The 21,919-nt window shown below is 31.8% G+C and overlaps 1 protein-coding gene across 3 annotated transcripts in view; it reads left to right on the top strand.

Annotated features, from left to right (window-relative positions):
- The first annotated feature begins 9,318 nt into the window (after window positions 1-9,318).
- The window catches only part of LOC140450221 (uncharacterized), a 32,381-nt gene continuing 19,780 nt past the window's right edge, over window positions 9,319-21,919 (top strand). Inside the window, exons 1-4 of one of the 3 annotated variants that reach the window (XM_072543724.1) lie at window positions 9,319-9,673; window positions 9,731-9,856; window positions 9,916-10,032; window positions 16,071-19,251. In XM_072543724.1, coding sequence (XP_072399825.1) covers window positions 9,556-9,673; window positions 9,731-9,856; window positions 9,916-10,032; window positions 16,071-16,957 — 1,248 coding nt within the window. In that variant the 5' untranslated portion in view covers window positions 9,319-9,555 and the 3' untranslated portion in view covers window positions 16,958-19,251. Of the gene's footprint in view, window positions 9,674-9,730; window positions 9,857-9,915; window positions 10,033-16,070; window positions 19,252-21,919 lie in introns of those variants that run through there. The other 2 variants (XR_011951988.1, XM_072543725.1) reach the window with 2 other exon arrangements.

Genomic DNA, 21,919 nt, shown 5'->3' on the forward strand with positions numbered 1-21,919 from the left:
TAATACAAAATTTAGCAATTCTTGAAAATCGGCAGGATCAGTTGACTGTAATAACAAACGCAAGTACTTATACACTTTTGCTTTCATCACTTGATCACCTTTAATTTTATTCAAGTTCTTACGCCAATTTCTATCGATGTGCCAAGCACAAAGGAGGTGATTATCTGGTTTACTCATAATATTAGTCCACGCATTAAAAAATTCTGGAGCATCATCAGACATAAACACTTTACATTTGATGTCACCAGTTTGTTTTTTAATAGAATTAAAACAATGTGTTAAGACATTGGTATCTGCCCTGTTTGAAAGCAGTAGGCACCCCTTCTTCAAATTCATCCACAACCATAAGTGTTGTTAATAAGAAATCATAACTTGTCGTTCCATGCGTTGAGTCCACCCATATTTTGTCTGAGCCAAACAGTTTCAATTGATTTTCTTGAAATTTCGTCATGAATATTAATACAAAATCATTTATGTTGAATACATTAGGGAGATCATCTGAGCCTTGCTCTTTGTAAAATATAATTGAAAATTCATCTTTTAGGGATCTTAATCGTCCAACCCATAAACGAATGCTTATGACATCATTCTGATGTAGCTGAACATATTCTTTTAAAGAAAAGTCCCTGGTTATATTTCTCAAGTCTTGGCGATCTAAAAGACTGAGTCATCCAAGGGATTCTTCAGAGTAAATCCCATTACGAATATCATCTAGGATTTTTTGGAATGACACCTTCAGAGATTTTTCCTTAAAATAAAAAAATGCAAAGTTAATACAACATTACATTAGAAAAAAAATGAGACATACCTGCTATTTGTTTTCTTTCAGTTTTAGTCAAATTTATATGGGTTAAATTACAATTATGGCCAACATAGTATGTCTTTTCTATTTTGCTAGTTATTTTTTTACCAGTGGTTTTTACATAAGAGCATTTCATGTTTTTCTCAATAGTCTCTTTCCATGTTCTAAAATCTAAAAAAATATTTCGTTAGTTCATATAATTAGCTATTAATAAATAAGACTAACCTGCATAGTTTTCGAATTCCCTTTCTTCCTTAAACAGCTCAAGTTTGTGATCTGTAATTAAGTGATTTCTGTATTCGGAGTATGTGGAGAGAATCCGAAAGCAAGAGGTACACACTAATGATTTTTTTCGACTTGTTGTAGCCGGTTCTGCTCCATGTAAGAGTTTAATATGTTTATTCAAATTAGAAATTGTGCTAAACGTTTTATCACAATATTTACAAAGGTTTCTTGTCACTGCTTTTGTTTCTGCATAATATATTATAATACAAACACAAAACCTCGAAGTAGCCGAAAATAAAATCCAGGATATAAAATTCACAGTACGAATAATTATAAAACAATAAAAGAGTACATTAGGTATAAAAGTTCTAGGTTATTTTCAAAATTCAAATTCAAAATAAAACCGAACTTGTCAATAATGAGTTTGATATATTTCCGCTTGGTGCGTCACAGTAGGAATCATTCCTCCCGCGACCGGCTTGTGTTAAATACATGCGAATTGACAATAATTGACAATAATTTAATTATTAAACTCCATTCGCTTAGCTCGGGCATATTTTGACAGATTCATTGTCGGAAAAATACAACACAACAATTCCTACTTCCCAGTATTAATAGCTAAAGTATCCTACTATTGCATACTACTTTGTTTAAAAAAAGAAGAATTATTCTAAATAGTGGAAGTGTATACTAAACACATCAAATTTTGGGTAGTATATATTTAAAAAATATATTTTAGTTGTTATAATTTAACATATTTATTATATGGTGCAGATAAATAAATATTTATTGTCGGTAATTCGCAAAGTTCTATTTTATTTACTATTTAGTTAGTTTACTATTAATATTGGCTATAAGTACGTGTGCTTGGTTGTATAGTAATTTCCAGCCACTTTTAGTCAGTCAAAAAGTAACTAACTTCGCAAAAAAAATTACTAAATTCACTAGACAGTTCGGACTGGGAATAGCGAACCGAGTATATTAATAATTAACTTTTTAATTATATTTTTTTAGTTTATGTACAAAATAAGTGTAGTATTAAAAACTGGGTTTCTCAAAATTCATCATAATATATCTTTTCAACCACAAAGGGAAAAATCTAGTATTGGCAAATCAAGTTTTTCACGTGAAAGAGCATATATTTAAAAACAGTAATAGTAAAAGAAATTATTAGACAAAAGAACCAAAATGACTATCTACAGAACACTGATTAGACCCGTAGTAACCTATGGATGTGAAACTTGGGTAATGACGAAAAAAGATGAAGCCCAACTCAGGACATTCGAGAGAAAAATACTGAGGAAAGTATATGGCCCGGTACAGGAGGAAGATGGCACATGGAGACTCAGGAGAAACAACGAGGTTAATGAGTTAAATGAAGGTTATGACATTGTAAGATTTGTGAAAAGTCAAAGACTGTCATGGCTGGGACATGTGCAGAGACAAAACGATGCAAAAACAACAAAGAAAATGTTACAATGGAAGCCCATAGGAAGGCGAAAAAAAGGAAGGCCCAGAACGAGATGGTTGGATGACGTGGAAGACGACCTGAAAACAATGAACATAAGACAATGGAGAAGAAGGGCACAAGAGAGATCTGAATGGAAGGACATAGCCAGACAGGCAAAGACCCATCCAGGGTTATGATCAGTGGTGCCACATGAAGTCAAAGAGAAATCGTTAGATTGGGAAAAATAAATCGTGAGAAATCGTGAGATTTCGCTACAGTCGAAATCTGAAGGGGACGGGGATTTTTAAATGATAAATAAAAGATAAATAATCCTATAAAACTATTTTAAAAATTATTTATTGTCAAATATTATCAAACACATAGGTACATATTTAACAAATTAGTGTTTAAAATATTTTAATATATTTTTCAAAGTTGAGTAGAACACCTCACACAAATTCACTTTAATGAAGAAAGAACTGCGTTTGTGCGTTTAATAATTGCGTATTCACCTTATATATAAAAAATGTTGTGGTTCCCCCAAAACAGATTGTTACTAAAATAGAGAAGGTCCTATTTTAGGGGGAACCACCAGTATCAGATATAATTTTAGGAAATTACCTAGGGACCTATATTCTTTTATAATATTGCTATGGATTTATCCATTTAATATTGAGCAATGATTGTAAACATTCTTTATAGTTTAAACTTCAATGAAAATTATTAACTGTGTCTAAAGACATATATGATATGAGGTATTTTACCCAAGAGTATTAAGTATAATGAATATACATAAAAACATAATTTTGTTTTCTTAGGATTTAACATTTTGTCAGCACATTATCTCAAATTCACACTAAAATCAATATGTTTTTACTATTAGGTCTGTTGAATGTTTGTTCTTTACACAAAATTCAGTCTATACTTCATATTTATTAAAGGCGGTAAAATATACATTACAATTCAGTTGTTTATAAACCACTTTCAAAGCATAAAGAACCTTTTAAGCTTTGTTTATATTATTTTGTGTATATTAATTGAGTTAATTGGAGTAGCCCACTTTGATACAAAAATACAGTCAATTTATGGATATTTCAAGGTGACAATCTAAAAAAAGCTGATTTCCTCCCATGCATTTTATAAGAAACACTTAAGATTTAAAAAAATTTTAAAAATCGTAAGATGTAAGACCTTAATCGTGAGATCGTGAGATTTGTCTTCAATTCGTGAGATCTCACGATAAATCGTGAGGAGTGGCATCACTGGTTATGATGCCAAAAGAAGAAGAAGAAGAAGAATAGTAAAAGTTATAATATAAAAGCTAAAGTCATCAGGCACTTTGCAGTTAGCTTGAAGCCTTATAAAATATCATTTAAGGTAAATAATTTAAATTTTTTTCTATTTCAATTGCATAAAAATGAAGTTATGTGATATTTACTTTTTCATATTAATAGCACGGATCCATCTTTTTCTTTTTTCTAATTTATATGTAATCTTTGGGAACCTATAAAAACTACACTTACTATTTTTGCTATTATTAGCACAATTAAATACGCAATATGTATTTGCACACATTTTTAATAAAATTTATGCGTAAAAAGGTAGGGCCAATTTTGTCATATTTCGCCGCTACGCACTCTGGCATCGTTTCATAGTACCCCTACCATGGTCACGCACGGAGCGAATACTAAACCCATCAAATTTTGGATAGTATATATTTAAATAATATATTTTAGTTGTTACAATTTAACATAACTATTTATTATATGGTGTAAATAAATAAATATTGATTGTCGGTAATTGTCAAAGTTCTATTTTATTTACTATTTAGTTTGTTTACTATTAATATTGGCTATAAGTACGTGTGCTTGGTTGTATAGTAATTTCCAGCCACTTTTAGTCTATCAAAAAGTAACTAACTTCGCAAAAAAATAATTCCTAAATTTACTAGACAGTTCAGATGGAAATAGCGAACCGAGTATATCATTTTTCGATATTTCACCATTGATGTCAAGACATCTAAACTCCAAACCACAGATGGTTTTATTCCAACCTTACCATTAGGCAACCAATAATACTGTACAAATATTATTGGAGCATGATCTATTTAGACAAGCGATAAAATCGTCAATGCAAACGTTTTATTAGAATTTTTAGACTAATGTCTAGAGCCTGACCCACTACTCTGAGCCGCGTAATGTATGTTGCCTATTATGAATTTGAATTCGGTAATATTCTTTATCTATGTCGGGGAAATTACGCATGACGTCCGACATCGGATAATCATTTTTGACTAAAATCTTAGATGTTAATAATTATTTTTCTTCCAAAACGAATTGTCATTAGAACAAGCCATTTTAGTTCTATCATATAATGATTTAATGACTCCCTTTTTAACATTTATGTTGTGATTTGATTTATAATTTGGATATATGTTCATATATGTGTTGGTTTTTTGTATACATAGTCCCATATTCACTATTTTCCTTTGAGATTAAAACATCCAGAAAAGGCAACGATTTATTTTATTTCTTTTCCATTGTAAGTTTTATTGACTCCTTCTTTTTACCTTTTATTTATATTAATCAGAAGTGTGTCCAACAGATCATCTACATATTTCCAACGTATTGTGGGCTTTAAATTTTGATTAGGAATATTTGTTTTGAAGTCTTCCATCGATATATTAGCTAGTAATGGATTTAAAGCATAGCCCAAAAATTTTGTTTATAGAAATCATTGTCATAGATAAAGAATATATATATATATATATATATATATATATATATATATATATATATATATATATATATATATATATATATATATATATATATATATATATATTTGATCATTGTTTAGATGAAAATAAGTGTTATCAGTAGATAATGTCAACAGTTCCGTTATAGCTGATACATTTAATTTGGTTCTAGTTGTTAATCTATCATTTTTTAATTTGGTCCTAATTGTTTTCAAAGTTTTATCTAATGGTACATTTATATATAGACTATTTATTTATATTTATATTTAGATTTTTTTTCTATCTAATCGTTGTTTTAGAGATCAGCTATACAGATCTCTGTTTATAGTAATCACTTTTCAGTTTGTTTTTGAATAATACATCTACAAAAAAGTGCTACATATTTGATTCATTCATGCCTTGTAATGTGATTTTTTTGGCTTGCTCAAAAACGTTTTAGAGACCTTTTCTTTGTAATATCTATAAATGAATAATTTCCCCTTTTCGAAATACATTATTCAGCACAGTCATATAAAAATTATTTATTAAATGATGGTTAGTTCCTCGAAAAGCTCTGGTTTTTAATATTTTTTGTTGCGCATATGAACATATATCTAAATTATAAATCAAATCACAACATAAATGTTAAAAAGGGAGTCATTAAATCATTATATGATAGAACTAAAATTGCCTGTTCTAATAACAATTAGTTTTTGGAAGAAAAATAATTATTATAACATCTATTTTAGTAAAAAATGATTATCCGATGTCGGACGTCATACGCAAGTCTGTCAATAATTTCCCCGATTCAAATTCGTAATAGACAACCTACATTACGCGGCTCAGAGGAGTGGGTCAGGCTCTAGACCAAGGTTGCCAGGTCTGGTGAAAATTCACCAGATTTGGTGATTTTGCAACCCATTTGGTGAAATGGTGAAAACTTTATTAAAATGCTTTATATCTGGTGATTTTTGACAAGGTTTACATATTTATAAATTTATTTTAAAATTAAAAAAATACGATTATATTATGTTATTCATTATTAAAAATTGTCTTATATCTTAAAAAAAAATTGGTAGTATTTTTAATACGTATGTATTAAAATTTATTTGATGCTTCCCTGTATTGTTTAAAAATTAAATGCAAAGAATGAGAAATCCCGGAAATTCGTAATTGTAATTTGATACCTAAACCATAACAATTAACATCATTCGGTATCGGCATGTATTGGTAACCATAAATCATTCACACACTCTTAAAATTTTATGTAAGTATGGTAAATATTATGACCTAAATTAAATGCTGATGTGAGCCGCCTTTGGTCCCATAAAATTTGAATTATGGATGTTTGGAATAGTATCAGTTACTCGTGTCGGCTGTAGAGTTTTAAGTTTTAAGTGATTAGTATTTTATTTTTCATATTGGTAGTTTTGTTACGTTTTGTGTTGGTTATTGGTTTAGTCATCTAAAATATAAAAGGTACGTGTATTACTAATTATTATTTTTACAGTTTTTATTTGTATCAAAAATTTGGCAGCATGAGCAAAAATTACTAGGTGTTTCAACTCAAAAATATTCTATAACTCTGTATGAGGCAATTGAATTTTGTACGCTAATTTCTGTAAAAGTAATTTTTGCCTGTTGTCAACTTAATGGCATGGGAGAAGTAAGTAAAATATTTTGGATAACAAAATGTTACGTTACTTACATAAAACTTTTCTCTTTAGCAAACGGTATAATATGGACAAATTTGTTATCAAGAAAAAACAAGAACCTGTTGTTCGTCCACATTCTCCACAACCAAGCACAAGCAATATTGATTCAAAAAGACAAGTTTTACATGAATCTGACTCCGACTCAATTCCTGATTCTGTGCCTGATAAAAATTTGGATAAATGTTTAACCGAAATTAAGAAAAAGAAGCTATATGACCATAAATATAAAGCAGAGTGGGAGAATCATGAAGATTTCCGAAAATGGATAAAACCAAGCTTGCAAGGCGTTCACTATTTTAAATGTGAAATTTGTAATAAAGACTATATAGGTGGTATAGCTGCTGTTAAAAAACATAGTTTATCAAAAAAACATATCAACAACATGAGTGCAATGCGTGGTCAATCAACTTTGTCACGAAAAGTGTTTACTGTTGCCTCAGATAAAATTATAAAACAAAATGAAATTAGAATTGCATCATTTATTGCAGAACATAATCTTGCAATTAACGTTTCTGATCATTTGACAGAACTTATCAAATCTATTTCTTTGTCTGGAATGGAGCCTAGTCAAATTTCTAAAATGTCTTGTGACCGAACAAAATGCACTGCAATAATCAATAACGTTTTAGGAAAGACAAGTTTTGAACACCTTATTTCTCAGCTAAAACTTAACAAATTTTCATTGATGGTTGATGAATCCACAGACATTTCTTCAGATAAACATTTAGCCTTAGTAGTTCGATACAATAACAATTTTAAGATAAAAGATGAATTTTTCGGGCTCATGTTAGTTGAGACAGCCACTGCGCAAAATTTGTATAATGTTATAATAGCCTTTTTTAAAGAAAATAATATTCCCTATAAAAATAATTTAGTAGGATTTGCTGCCGATGGAGCAAATGCGATGATGGGGGCGCATAATTCGCTTAAAACTCTTTTAGTTAATGACGTTCCTGATCTATATGTCATGAAATGCATTTGCCACTCTTTAGCGCTGTGTGCCTCTTATGCGTGTGAAAAACTACCGAATGATACCGAGAAGCTAGTTAGAAATATTTATTCACATATGCATCATAGCTTTAAGAGGCAATCAGAATTCAAAAAATTTCAATCTTTCCTAAATATTAAACCCCATAAGCTGTTGCAAGCTGCACAGACTAGATGGTTGTCGTTGTTTGCTGCTGTTTCTAGAATCCTTGAACAGTATGATGCTCTTCAGCATTATTTTAGAATCGAAGCCTTTGATCAAGTATCAGGAGCAAATGAAATTAACGATATGCTAAAGAATCCATTAAATAAAATCTATCTTCTCTTTCTTGAATACATATTACCAACTTTTACAAATTTAAATTTAGAATTTCAATCTGAAACTCCAAAAATGTACAATCTCTACCCCCGAATGTCTAGTGCCTGTAAATTTTTATTAAGTTGTTTTATAAAACCAGATTATCTAAAAAATACAGATTTAGAAAATATCCAGTATCGCGACCCACAAAACTTTCTTCCACTTAATGAAATTTACTTAGGTCCTAAAGTAGCTGCAGAATTGACCAATAACCACTTAACCGAAAATGTAAAAAATAATGTTAAAAAAAAATGTCTGGATTTTTATATTGAAGCAGTTAATCAGATTTATAAACGATTTCCTTTTAATTCTCGTGAAATAAAAATTCTTCAGTTACTGACCGTATTGAGTCCGCCAAATATTCAGAAAACAGAAAGTATCGGTCCCCTAGGCTTAATGTTTCCAAATTTGGTTAACGACATTAATACTTTAGATAGAGAGTTTAGAGAATTAAAATATTCAAACTTTGATTTCTCCTTAAATGAAGATGAATTTTGGAAGGAAGTGTGTAACTCCAAAAAAGGTGACAATAGTCTTGTCTTTCCAGAACTTACAAATTTTGTAAATATCTTATTTACATTACCACACAGTAGTGCAAGTGTGGAAAGATTATTTTATGAAATTAACTTGAACAAAACAAAACTGCGAAATAAATTAGGCTCAAACACAATAAGTGGAATTTTGCATACAAAACGACTAATTTCCCTAAATGATAACAACTGTTTTAACTTTTCTATAACTACAGATATCATTAACAAGCATAATAATAATATGTATAAATAAATTTTTCCGATTCAAGAACTTCTTAATTTTTCTTACGTAAACAACTTATTGTTAGTTACTATTTTTTTAGTTTGTATAATTAAAACATTGTATTAGGATTTATTCTAATTGTTGTATTTTGTATAATTAAAACATTGTATAAAGCTTTATTCTTATTGTTGTATTATCTGGTGATTTTTTGCAAAATCTGGCAACTTTTGAAGCAAGTGTCTGGTGATTTTTAGTTTTTTGGCCTGGCAACACTGCTCTAGACATTAGTAATTTTTAGGGTATTTGTATATGGTGAAATATCAAAAAATGATAACTAAACATGTATGTTTTAACATCATCGATCGGAAAAAAGCATAACTCCACGAAAAAAAGTGATCTAGTTGACTTGTTGACATGACATTTTAATTTTAACCACTTTTAACCCTTTCTTTTATTAACTCTTAACTGTCTGTGTTGATTGATATTGAGATATGAGATGAGAGATCACATCACCGAGTTGTTTTAGTTATGGAATCTAACATTGAAATTAAGGAAGAGTTTGTTGAAAGTGGTCAAAGACACATAGAGAATCAGCTATCTACGTCAACTGATCGTGGGGACTTGAATGGACCAGAAGAAAACTCGGGTAAGACAAATAGTAATTAGTTCTAAAAAATGAGATATAATTAGTATTTTTTATTAGCTAGGGCTGTAAAAACTGAAATTAAGGAAGAGTTTGTTGAAGATAATCCAAGATATGTAGAGAGTCAGGTATGCACTTCCCTTGATCTGAGAGACTTGAAGGATGAACCAGATGACTATAACTCAGGTAGGCAAAAGATAAGTAATAATAATTACTACTAAAAACTTTGATGAAATTTTTTTTAGATAGGACTGTAAAAGCTGAAATTAAGGAAGAGTTTGTTGAATATGATCCAAGATATATAGACAGTCAGCTATCCACCTCTCTTGATCTTGGAGACTTAAAGAATGAGGATAACTCAGGTGAGAAATGCAGAGCAACTTATGTTTATGTCATTGAGGTATTTCATATATCAAAACCTGATTTTTCTTTATATGTCTTAGTATAAGGTTTTCATTTGTTCGTTTTATGAAACTTTAAGTTGTTGATATATGCGTTAGGAATCTGAAGTATTGAAATGCAAATCAATGAATTCTGCTTCAGATAGAAATTAATGTTAAGTGTTGCGATAGTCATGATACTATAACTAATACATAATATATGCTCTTGTAGACACATATTTGCCAAGGCTTGCATCATGTTACTTAGACTTTATTTTGAAATTTTTTTATACATTCTCTGAATGATTTATTCGATTGGTAAAATAACATTCAACAACATTTTTGTGTTGTCTCTTTTCAGAAGAAAAGAATAATATAAGATTAAAAAAAAAACCTAGAAAAAAACTAGACAAGACTAAGTTTAAGAGATTTAATTTAAAATTATTCGATGCATGGTTCACAAAATGGTTTCAGATTAATTTTAATAAATTATGCATCAGTTTCCTGATCTCATAGATCCAAGATAACTGTCTATATTTTTTTAAATTTGTATCAGTTTCATTTTGTGTCGAACTAAAGAATTGAAACCTGATACATCAGTTTTTTTATAACAAAATTTTGAAATTCCCTACAATGCCCAAAGAAAAAAAATACTATATTTTTAGCTGATATGGCTTCTTCTTAGTTGTTAACCTGATACAAGTATCATGATATCATGAAGCTATTAGCTGATTTTTCCAATGGTCTGTGTATTGTCTGGGAGATCTTTTTGCCCAAGTACCTTTCTCTAGATGGTAAGTTTTTCAAGACCATTTCTTTGAAGCACATGTCCAAAATATCTTATTATTTATTCTAATATTTGTGTTCTTAGTCTTTTCTTTATGTTTAACTGATTCAGTATAGATTCATTTGTTCTTAGGGCTGCCCATGGCATTCTCGGCATTTGTCTCCAGCAGTACATATCAAATACATGTGTAATCTTTTTAGCTTTCAATGGCACTTTATTTCTTCAGCATAGCCCCCACTGTTAATTAGAGCTCAGCTACACAAATTTATCTACAACAGCGATATTGTTTATCATGGTTAGATCATTTTGATTGTTGTTGTCCCAGTCAATTATCATTATTCTCGTTTTATCTCTGTTTATTTTAAGACCCATCATAAAGCTTGCTTCTTCAATCCTTGGCTGATACATTTCTTCCCAATTTGATGTTTTATTTATTTGATTTTTTGTGTGACAAATAGCTAAATTTTTTAATACCATACTTTCAAGAACGAGACACAATATCCAATGTTGCATCAGAAAATGAATCTGATAAGTAAACAGTTGTAGACGTAAATCAAAGTAAAAAGGAATCGGCAGGGAACAGGAGTCAAGTACTCAATTAGAGACTGGAGAGAGTTCCCAGCTTTCACAACCTGAAAACTGTGCTAAAACATTTAAAAGTTCATTAGCACACAAATCGAGAAGAGCGAAAGTATCTCATTCTGAAACCATTGAATTACCATCAACCGCTTTGATGAAATACATTATAAAAAATTAGCAACCCTCTACCACTAATGCAATAGACGCTTTTCTGAATGGTATTAAGGAAACCATAAAAATGTTTGCTCCAATGTACCAACACATGGCAAAGACTAAAATGCTTAATATCATATCAGAGATAGAACTACAACCGTTAACTCCAGTAAGGCCTTACCAACAGTCAAGTACATATGATCGGTATCAGCAACCAGGAACAAGTACCCAAAATCATAATTATGTTGACATGGGTGTTGCGAGTCCTTCTTTGCTCCAGCAAAAGTTTCCAGGCATTACTTCTCATTACCAGCAACTTTTATCAGACTCGAGTCTGTAGTCATATGCAAGTTCGCACACTGAGATTTTCAAGTAATAATATACCTATACTTTTTTTATAAAACTTAATTTAGAATATATAGAATATATTATGTGATACTTTTGTACATAAACTTATTTTTTATAAATAAACTTACCTCAAACCAAGTGCCTATTTCTCAACTGGAGTTATTGCTTGTCTAAGTGTAGTATTTCTTTTTCCTAATAAATGTTCAACTTTTGACAACAAATTATTGAACTGATATTTCCACATCCTAAAGTATTGATGAAATTTTACTTCATCATCTAATAATTCTTTGTATAATGTGAAAAATTCCCCTTCAGTTTTCCTTTCCATTAAACTTTTATGTAACCATCTTTTTCTTTTTCCTGTCTTCCTAGCTTTCGTTTTAGATATCTCCTTCCCTTCATCCTATTCTTCCAGCAAAACAGCAATAACGGTTAAATCGGTGGTTAGATGCTGTATAGTGTGAATATGCCATAAAATTGACGGACATCTGATGGTCGGTTGCCTGCCGCCGTCTAGATGGATATTGAGAATCAAGCTATACTGATGTGGTAAGAGCTCCTACCCCGGGTCTTTGACTATTGATCAAGCTGTCCTCTCCTGCTTTTTGTTTCTTCCCTGGACCCATCTGATCCAAAAGATCTCAGTTATCACTGAAGCTGAAGTTTATTGTGTTTACTGTCCATTGTTGTTTCCTACAATTTTTATACCATGAAGAAGTTTGTACATGTCTTTTGCTTGGTGTGTCCTAAATATATCGGGCCTCCTTATGTGTTGCCCGTATAGGTTTTGTCTCTGGCGGTCCAGGGCCTCACAATCGCATAGTACATGTTTTACAGTTTTACAGAAATATATTGCACATACTAGTTAATTCGGTTATTGCTTTTTATATTTCATAAATAATAGACCGCAAAAAGCTGACGACTGCTGAAATATTTTAAGATCAAATTTTGAGGTTATAATGAAAAATATTTGTAGCACTTGTTTCCAAGATTTCGGTACTAATGGAAAACAAATAATAGCACGTAACAGTTGCCGCTCAAGGATCTACATTGCAGAAAAATGCTCTGACTTGTCCACTTGTCTACTTACGTACTTTTGCGCTACCTGTCATGATGCATTTAAGAGTGTTCCTATGTTTTGCGAAGATTTGCCAAGCCTGAAGAAGAAATCACCAGTTAAAAAAAAAGATTACATTAATGGAAAATAGCAATTGACAGACAACAGCCAATTCAGTTTTTTATAAAGTACAACATATAGACAGAGCTCAAAACCTTATGATTTATAAAATTCCTGAATATAGCTATAACATATTATGTAGCTGTTTGCATTAGCTATGACAAATCTCAGGTGTGTGAGGTCTTTCGTTTACTTGGCGTACAACAGGAGGAATTTACCATATTACATGTTATCTGAGTTGGCAAAGTGTTCAGTTACAATCAAGCTAGACGAGTCAAAGTTATATGTAATGCTAACACAGTGAAAGTGGCTCTTAAGACTAGTCTTGTAATAAACTTTGAAATTCTGTTTAAGTCAGAGGTCGAAAAGCTTTTGAGTCGTAAGAGCCAAAAATTACAATTTACAAAATTTTAAAGTTTTTAAAGAGCCACAAATTTTGATTTTGTCAACAGTAAATAGTACGACTTTAAATTTTCATTTGTTAGTTGGCTTCTTAGTTTACTTTTAATTATATTCATGCAAGAGAACGCTTGCTCGCAAGAATATGTCGATCCGAAGATATTTAGTACTCCAAATGCAAAACTTCTTCACCTCACTGTAGCAATCTGGAAGACTATTCCATGCGTCGAATATAAGTCCCTCAATTTACGGCATTTCTTTCAAAGCTGTCCACTTTTTTTGCGTTACGTACATACATTTCTGGACTTCCCAACTTGCTTTTCAATTCTGTAAAATTTTCCACTCCACAAAGCTTTTCTTTTTAAATCGATCAATTGCATTTCTAAAGATCCAGTATGAATTCCAAATGGCTCAACGTGAATTTAGTTGCTTTTGTTGCGTTATTTGTGTTAAGAGGATTTACTATGAATGCTAAAGTAGTTTTGTTGGTTTTGAATTGTTCAAATCTGCCAGCAAATTCATCTTCAATTTTTTTCGTAACTGTGCTGAAGTGCAAGAGGACTTGCATATTTTTTACATCGCAAGACTCATCTATAGCAAGTGATAAGGCGGAAGAAAGTTGGATATATATATATATATATATATATATATATATATATATATATATATATATATATATACAAGAAATACTGGATATTATTGACTGTCGATATAAACAAACAACACAGTTTATTAGGGCTGCAGTCAGTAGGTTTGGCCGGGATGTTATAGAAACACTCTTTTGACTTTTGGTCGAGCTTTCGGAATTCTTTTATTCCTTCTTCAAGACACTGTAATTAGAAGAAAGTGTAAATATTTACAACATATCTCAAATTGTCATTACAACTTACTAGTCGTTGAGATTATTTTTCTAAAGCTACGACACTCAACATTAAAAACACACATATAAAATATAACATTTAAAATAATGGACAATATACATTTTAAAATTTAGTTGGAAAGTTAAAATTTTAAAATTTTGTTAGTGACATTTTTTCATGGTGTGTTTTGACTGATCCATAGAGAACAGAAAAAAAAACAAAAATAGTGTGATTAAAAAGTAATTAGGAGTTCTTGCTATTATATTAATGGAAGTAGTATCTTAAACCTGTCTTGATAGTATGCAACATGTTTTGTATGCAGGTTTATTACGGTGTGTCTATGTAAAAGTAAATCTTTATTTTATTTTTGATGTTTTGTCAGTAAGTAACAATAAATGTTGCTCAATTTATCTATGTCTGACTTTTTATTTATACAAGACGTATTAGATTTTATGAAACACATTTCCAAGAAAACACGTTTTGAATGGTTTTTTTCCTTTGCCAGAATACAGGAATCTTCGAAATTAAATTCATGTTTTAAAGAAACCTGAAAGGTATATTAATGGGATGAATAGTATTGCAATTTTTTTGAGTAGCATTAATTTCGTTATGTGGATTAGTAGGATTATTTGATTTATTGAGAAAGTGTTGGGAAAGCATGTCACTGATTTGTTGGTCATCTGTAATTATTTTGTCCTGAATGGTGAAAGCTGGAATTTTGTATGATGTGTAATGACGTTTCATTCTTTTTATTTTTGACCATACTTGAGTCGGTGGGGTATCTTTGGTAATAGAGCTGGTAAAATGATTCCATGAATTTTGTTTACTGTTTTTTATTATGCGTTTTGTTTTTGCTCTGAGCCTTTTGAAATCTATTAAGTCAGCTAGAGTGCGAGATTTTTTAAAGCTCTTTTGCTTTCTTGAATTGCTGTTTTGCATGAGTTATTCCACCAAGGAACGTGTTTTTTTATTGGGTTAATTTTGTATTTGCTGATACACTCCTCTGCGGACGAAACTATGCAATGGTTTAGTTGTTGTATGTATTCGTCTGTGTTATTTTGATATTTGAGTACATATGTGCGTTATTTTACAGTTAGTTTGAAAAGTTCCCAATTAGCACCTTAGATTTTCTATCTCATTTTTGTATATTCCCATTTGACTGCATTGTTAGTAATGATAATGGGAAAATAATTGCTATCGAATAAGTTGTCTAGAGTATGCCAAGTTTTAATCACTTTCTGATAAAAAGGTATTTCACTTTGAACTTATAAAAGATCTAAAAATTTGATTTGAAAAATTTAACTAATCCAGCATAACTAAACCTAAACTAACCATAATTATCATGAAACTGCTGACAAACAGTAACTTTTTCTTAGAGTAGTTAAGAATAAAATGTTAAAATAATTAAATATCGGTTAATTTTTTCATAAGAAAATATATTTTGTATAATTATGGCAACACTTGTTAGAATTACCCTTCTTGAGCATATCAAACGGTTGTCATTGGTGTCATAGATTTGTCGTCTATTTTACTTGCTTAAAACAGGGATGCGACTTAGCATCTACAAAATAAAAACGCATGTGCCTGAAACATTTGTAGTATATTAGTGGATAGAATTTTACTGTCTGCAAAAGCATTTTATGTATTATGCTTTACTTTGTTTATTACTTTATGTCTGAATTCAGTTTTCTCTTGTAAAAAATCGTTTGTATTTTAGGTTTTGCTCAGAAGGAGAACAGACCGAAAAGTACGGAGACATGTTTTGAATATTTATCCCATAAAGGACACTATATGAGTCGAGCCGCTGAAGGGAAACCCGTGAATAAAAATATAAAAATTCAGATTAGACAGGGAGCCTACAATTGTGAAATTTGTTTCAAGCAGTTTGGTCAAAAAGTTTATTTAAATAGACACATGAAAGTTCACACTGGAGAAAAACCTCATAAGTGTGAAATTTGTTTTAAAAAGTTTTCTCACACATATAAATTGAAAATACATTTGATGGTACACACTGGAGAAAAACCTTTCAAGTGTGAAATTTGTTTGAAGCAGTTTTCTACAACAAGTTATTTGAAAACACATATGTTAGTGCACACTGGGGAAAAACCTCACAAGTGTGAAATTTGTTTGAAGCAGTTTTCTACAACAAGTTATTTGAAAACACATTTGTTAGTGCATACTGAAAGAAAGCGTTTCAAGTGTGAAATTTGTTTGAAGGAGTTTTCTACAGCAAGGACTTTGAAAACACATTTGATAGTGCACACTGAAGAAAAGCCTTACAAGTGTGAAATTTGTTTTAAGCAACTTTCTCAAAAATCTAAATTGAAAAATCATTTTATGCTACACACCGGAGAAAAACGTTACAAGTGTGAAATTTGTTTGAAAATGTTTATTGACATAGGAGATTTGAAAAAACATTTGAGAACACACACAGGAGAAAAACCTTACAAGTGTGAAATTTGTTTTAAACAGTTTAGCCAAGTTTGTAGTTTGAAAAGACATTTGATAGTGCACACTGAAGAAAAACCTTACAAGTGTGAAATTTGTTTTAAGCAGCTTTGTCAAAAAGGTAGTTTAACTAAACACATGAAAGTTCACACTTGAAAAAATTCTTACAACTGTGAAATTTGTTTTAAGCAATTTATTTCAGCAAGTTATTTGAAAACACATTCGTTAGTGCACACTGAAGGAAAGCCTTACAAGTGTGAAATTTCTTTTAAGCTGTTTTTTTACAGCAAGTAATTTGAAAAAACATTTGTTAGTGCATACTGAAGAAAACCATTAGAAGTGTGAAATTTGTTTTAAGAAATTTAATCAAGCAGATACTTTGAAAATACGTTTGACAGTGCATACTGGGGAAAAACCTTAAAAGTGTAAAATTTGCTTTAAACAGTTTAGCTTGTTGTAAACAGTTTAGCCAAGCATATTCTTTGAAAACATATTTCAGAGTGCACTCTGAAAAAAAGACGTACATGTGTGAAATTTGTTGTAAACAGTTTAGCCAAGGAGATTCTTTGAAAAGACATTTAAGTGTGTACACTGGGAAAAAACCTTACAAGAGGAAAATTTGTTTTAAACAGTTTAGTCAAGCAGGTAATTTTAAAACACATTTAAGACTGCACACTAAAGAAAAAAGTGAGAAATATGTTGTAAACAGAAACAGATTATTTGAAAAGACATGTGAGTTCACACTGGGGGAAAACCGTACAAGTCTGAAATTTGTTTTAAGAAGTTTTCTGCAGCAAGTATTTTGAAAACTCATTTGGCAAGGCACATTGAAGCATTACAAGTGTGAAATTTTTTTTAACATTTTCATTGCCGATCACGCCCCTAGGCGTGACGAGCAACACTATCTTTTAAGTAATTTTTTCAGCCGGCTCCGTAACTGAACTGTTGATGTTGTGTTGGCACGTACTTAAGGCTTTGCTTTTGCCTATAATTTTGTTGGTTCCGCGATTTTTTTGCTACAGTGCTCTAACGTTTGACGTGAATATGGATGACTGTGTTGCTGGTCCGTCTATGTCTAAAAGGGGGAAATTGTCATGAAACTCTCTGACTAAAACCGAATTACTTTATTACTCAGAAAACTAGTGTTCTTCTGATGATTACATAGACGATTACGATGATAGTGATTTTTTGGAGGTAGTGAAAGTGATGAATCCGAGATTAATGGGCAGGCCACAGTTAATGGTCAGAATACTTTTGATTCGAAACTAAATGTAGGAAATTCTACATACATGGACAACTTCTACAACAGTTATGGACTTGCTAAAACATTACTCGATAATGGAACTTATTGTACCGGTACTCTGCGTGTTGGCAGAAAAAATTCTCCCAAAGACGTAACAGACTGCAAGCTGAAGGTGGGAGATACTATCGCAAAATGTGAAAATGGAATAATTATAGGGAAATAGAGAGATAAGGGAGACGTGGTTGAAATTGTTAAAGTGACAGATTGAAGGGGCCGAACTAAAATGATACCTCAGTCAACAGTAAAATATAATAATTTTATGTCGGAGATAAATAAACAGGACCAAATGTTGTCTTATTATCCGTGTGAAGGAAAAACTATCAGATGGTCAGTGAAAATTTTTATTCACATACTACAGCTAGTGCCTATAAATTGGCTTAACCTTCACAAGTATTCAGGAAACAGAATGCCACTCTACAATTTTCTGCTTTCTGTGATAAGGAATTTACTGTGAAGTGGTGAACATGAATTGACATTACGTGAACAAACAGAATTCGGTGCAAAAATTCCTCGCAAACAGTGCAAGTCCTTCTATGGGAAAGGTCGGCGTAAGGATAGAACGTACATATGCAAAAAATGTCCTAGAGAACCCGGTTATTATTTGGATTGCGCACACATATCACACAAATAGCTTTTAGAATGTTTGTATTAGAGAACTTTTATTTTATAATCTAGTTTTATTTTGTATTTTGTAATGTATCTGTAATACTGACAAGAAAAAGGAAAACGAAACGTTGTGAAGTGGTTTTCACTATACGGCTCAGACAAGTACTTCTAAAATATACGCTTGGCAATGAACGTGTCGAGAAATTTAATCACGCGAAGAACTTGAAAAAACCCGTTGATGAAATTTATTCAAAATGTTATATTTGCAAGGAAAAAATATCGTATAAAACTTCTGTTAGAAATTTAAAATGGCATATGCGAAATAAACATCCTGGAATCGCCCTTCCTTAAAATGCAAAAAAAGTATGTCGTTGGTAATTTTTAAAAATGGACATAAAATATTAATATATATGTTTTAATTATATATATATATAATAATAACGGATTTAAATAAATATAAGGTTGAATGCTCGAATAAATGAACTTTGATCAGATAAAAGGCATATATCGAGCACAGTTTAATTAAATCTTGCCCAAGTACTTTCGATCCCTAGATCATCTTCAGGGGCATTTCGTCAATTGTGGCCTATCTTGTTCTTGCCGGATAGGCCACAATTGACGAAATGCCCCTGAAGATGATCTAGGGATCGAAAGTACTTGGGCAAGATTTAATTAAACTGTGCTCGATATATGCCTTTTATCTGATCAAAAAAAAAAAAATAACGGATTTATTACGGCTGTCGCCGCTTCTCCGCCCCCAATTTCCATCTTTTTCTGTCATATGCAGTTGCCTCTTCTAAGTCTCTTGCCGCCATTGCTTCATCAATATCGTTGCGCCAACTTCTCCGTGGTCGTCCTCTCTTTCTTCTTTCAGGAGGGATCCATTCCAGTACTCTCCTAGGCCATCTGTACTCTGGCATTCTTTTAACATGTCCGAACCAGATTAATTGTTTTCTTTCTATGTCATCATTGATATTTCTCTCCATTTTCATTTCGTTTCTTATTTGTTCGTTTCTAACTCTCTCCAGTTTCGATCTACCGCAGCTTCGTCTCAGATAATCCATTTCTGTCGTCATAAGTTTGTTTCTATTAGCTTTGGTGACGTCCCATACTTCCGAACCGTAAAGTGTAATACTTTGAACTATACTACCGTAAATGTGTTTTTTGGTTTCTCGTCGAATTGTTTTTTGCCAGAGAAGAGAGTTTAAGGCACGGGTCGCTGCTCTGCCCTTGTTTATTCTTTCCCTGATTTCATCTGCGCTATTTCCCTTCTTGTTGAAAATGACCCCCAAATATTTGTAGGATTGCACGCCTTTGATTTTGTCGTCTTCCAAGACTAGGTCACATATTTCATCTGTTCCCACTGAGAGATATTCACATTTTGTCATATTCATGTTTAGACCTGCCACCTCATATTCTTCTTGCAGTTTTCTTACCATATAGCTAAGATCGTAGCTGTCTTCGGCAATTACTACCTGGTCATCCGCAAAGAAAAGTGTATATAGCTTGTTTTCTTCCACCGTTATTCCCATGTTTCTACATTTTTTTACCCATTTCACTAAGGATCTGTCCAAATAGATTTTAAATAAGGTGGGTGACAGACAGCAGCCTTGTCGTAGTCCTTTTGTTGTTTGAAAAGGAGAGGTGATTTCTTGTCCCATTTTAATTCTCGCAAAGTTTTGTTCGTAATATTTTTGAGTGGCGTTAATAAGAATTGGGTTTATTTTCAAGTTACCCATTTCTATCCATAGTTGGGAGATCGGTACACTGTCATATGCTTTTTCCAAATCTATTAAAGCTATATGAGTTTCTCTATTTCTCTGCACTCGTTTTTCCATTGCAATTTTTAATGTGAAGATATTATCCATAGTGGAGCGTCCGGCCCTAAATCCCGCTTGTTCTTCGGGTTGTTTGTCTTTGATATCATTTTCTATCAGGTTTCGTAGTACTTTTGAGTATAGTCCGCCTATAGTAGCAATCACTGCGATCCCTCTATAGTTTTTAGGATCCATCTTTGTGCCTTTCTTGTGTATTGGAGAGATATACGATTGTCTCCATTCTTCTGGAACTTCTCCGTTTAAGCATCTTTCGAATAATTTTCGGATCATCTCAAACAGTTTTGATGATCCATATCTAATCAACTCTGGATGTATTCCGCCTGGGCCTGGAGATTTTTTTAATTTCATTCCCTTAACTGCTTCATTCACTTGTTCTATTGATATTTCGATTCTTCCTTCTACTTCCACTTGTTCATTTGTCTGTTTAAACCTTTCTCTTCTCTCTGTTAATAAGTTCTCAAAATGCTCTACCCATGTGTTCTCTGGTATTCTATTTATTATGACTTGGTTTTTTGTCGTTGTTCTCATCGTTTTTATAGTTCTCCAGGCTTCAGAGCTCTTTGTCCCTCCTATATGGTTGTCTAGGTAATGGCATTTTTGTTCCCATGTACTATTTTTCTTTTTAACCACTTCTCGTTTGACTTCTTTATTCAAGTTTTTATATTGTTGTTTTGTACGTTCGTCTCCCTGTTGTAATAACTGTAGATATACTTCCTTCTTTCTTTTTATCTTTTCTTCCACTTCTTTATCCCACCAATATGGTTTATCTACTCTTCGTACCTGTGGCCCTAAGGCTTCTAGCGCTGCGTCTTTCATGCAGTTTTTTATATGTTCGTATTCATCCGTCGTTGATCTGTGTGATTCCTGTAGTTTTTGTGTTAGTCTCCAGGAGTAAAGTAACTGTGTGCTCTCGTTATCTAGATTATCTAAGGTGTACGTAGTTCTCTCTATTTTTTCTCTGTGTTCTTTGTTGATGTCTGTGTGGTTCCTGTCTACGAATGGTGTATATATTTTTCCTATTATCGGCAGTGGTCCGAGCCGCACTCTGCTCCTCTATTCACCTTTACGTCCTGTACTCTTAACTTAGTTTGTTGTCTTGTTATGAAATAATCTATTATCGATTTTAGACCTCTTGTGTGCTGATACCAGGTGTATTTATGTATGTTCTTGTGGGCGAAAAAACCATTCAAAATCTTTAACTCATATTGTTGACATATATTTATGAGTCTTTCTCCGTTGTTGTTAACAGTTTCTTCTCCATGCATGCCTACCACTTTACTTTGAACTTGTTTTCCTACTCTGGCATTCAGGTCTCCTCCGCATATAATCTCATGGCTGTTAGGAATTTCGTTCAGGATTTTTCTAAAGTCT

This window comes from Diabrotica undecimpunctata, chromosome 9, assembly GCF_040954645.1.
Source record: "Diabrotica undecimpunctata isolate CICGRU chromosome 9, icDiaUnde3, whole genome shotgun sequence".
In the NCBI taxonomy this organism is placed as follows: domain Eukaryota; kingdom Metazoa; phylum Arthropoda; class Insecta; order Coleoptera; family Chrysomelidae; genus Diabrotica; species Diabrotica undecimpunctata.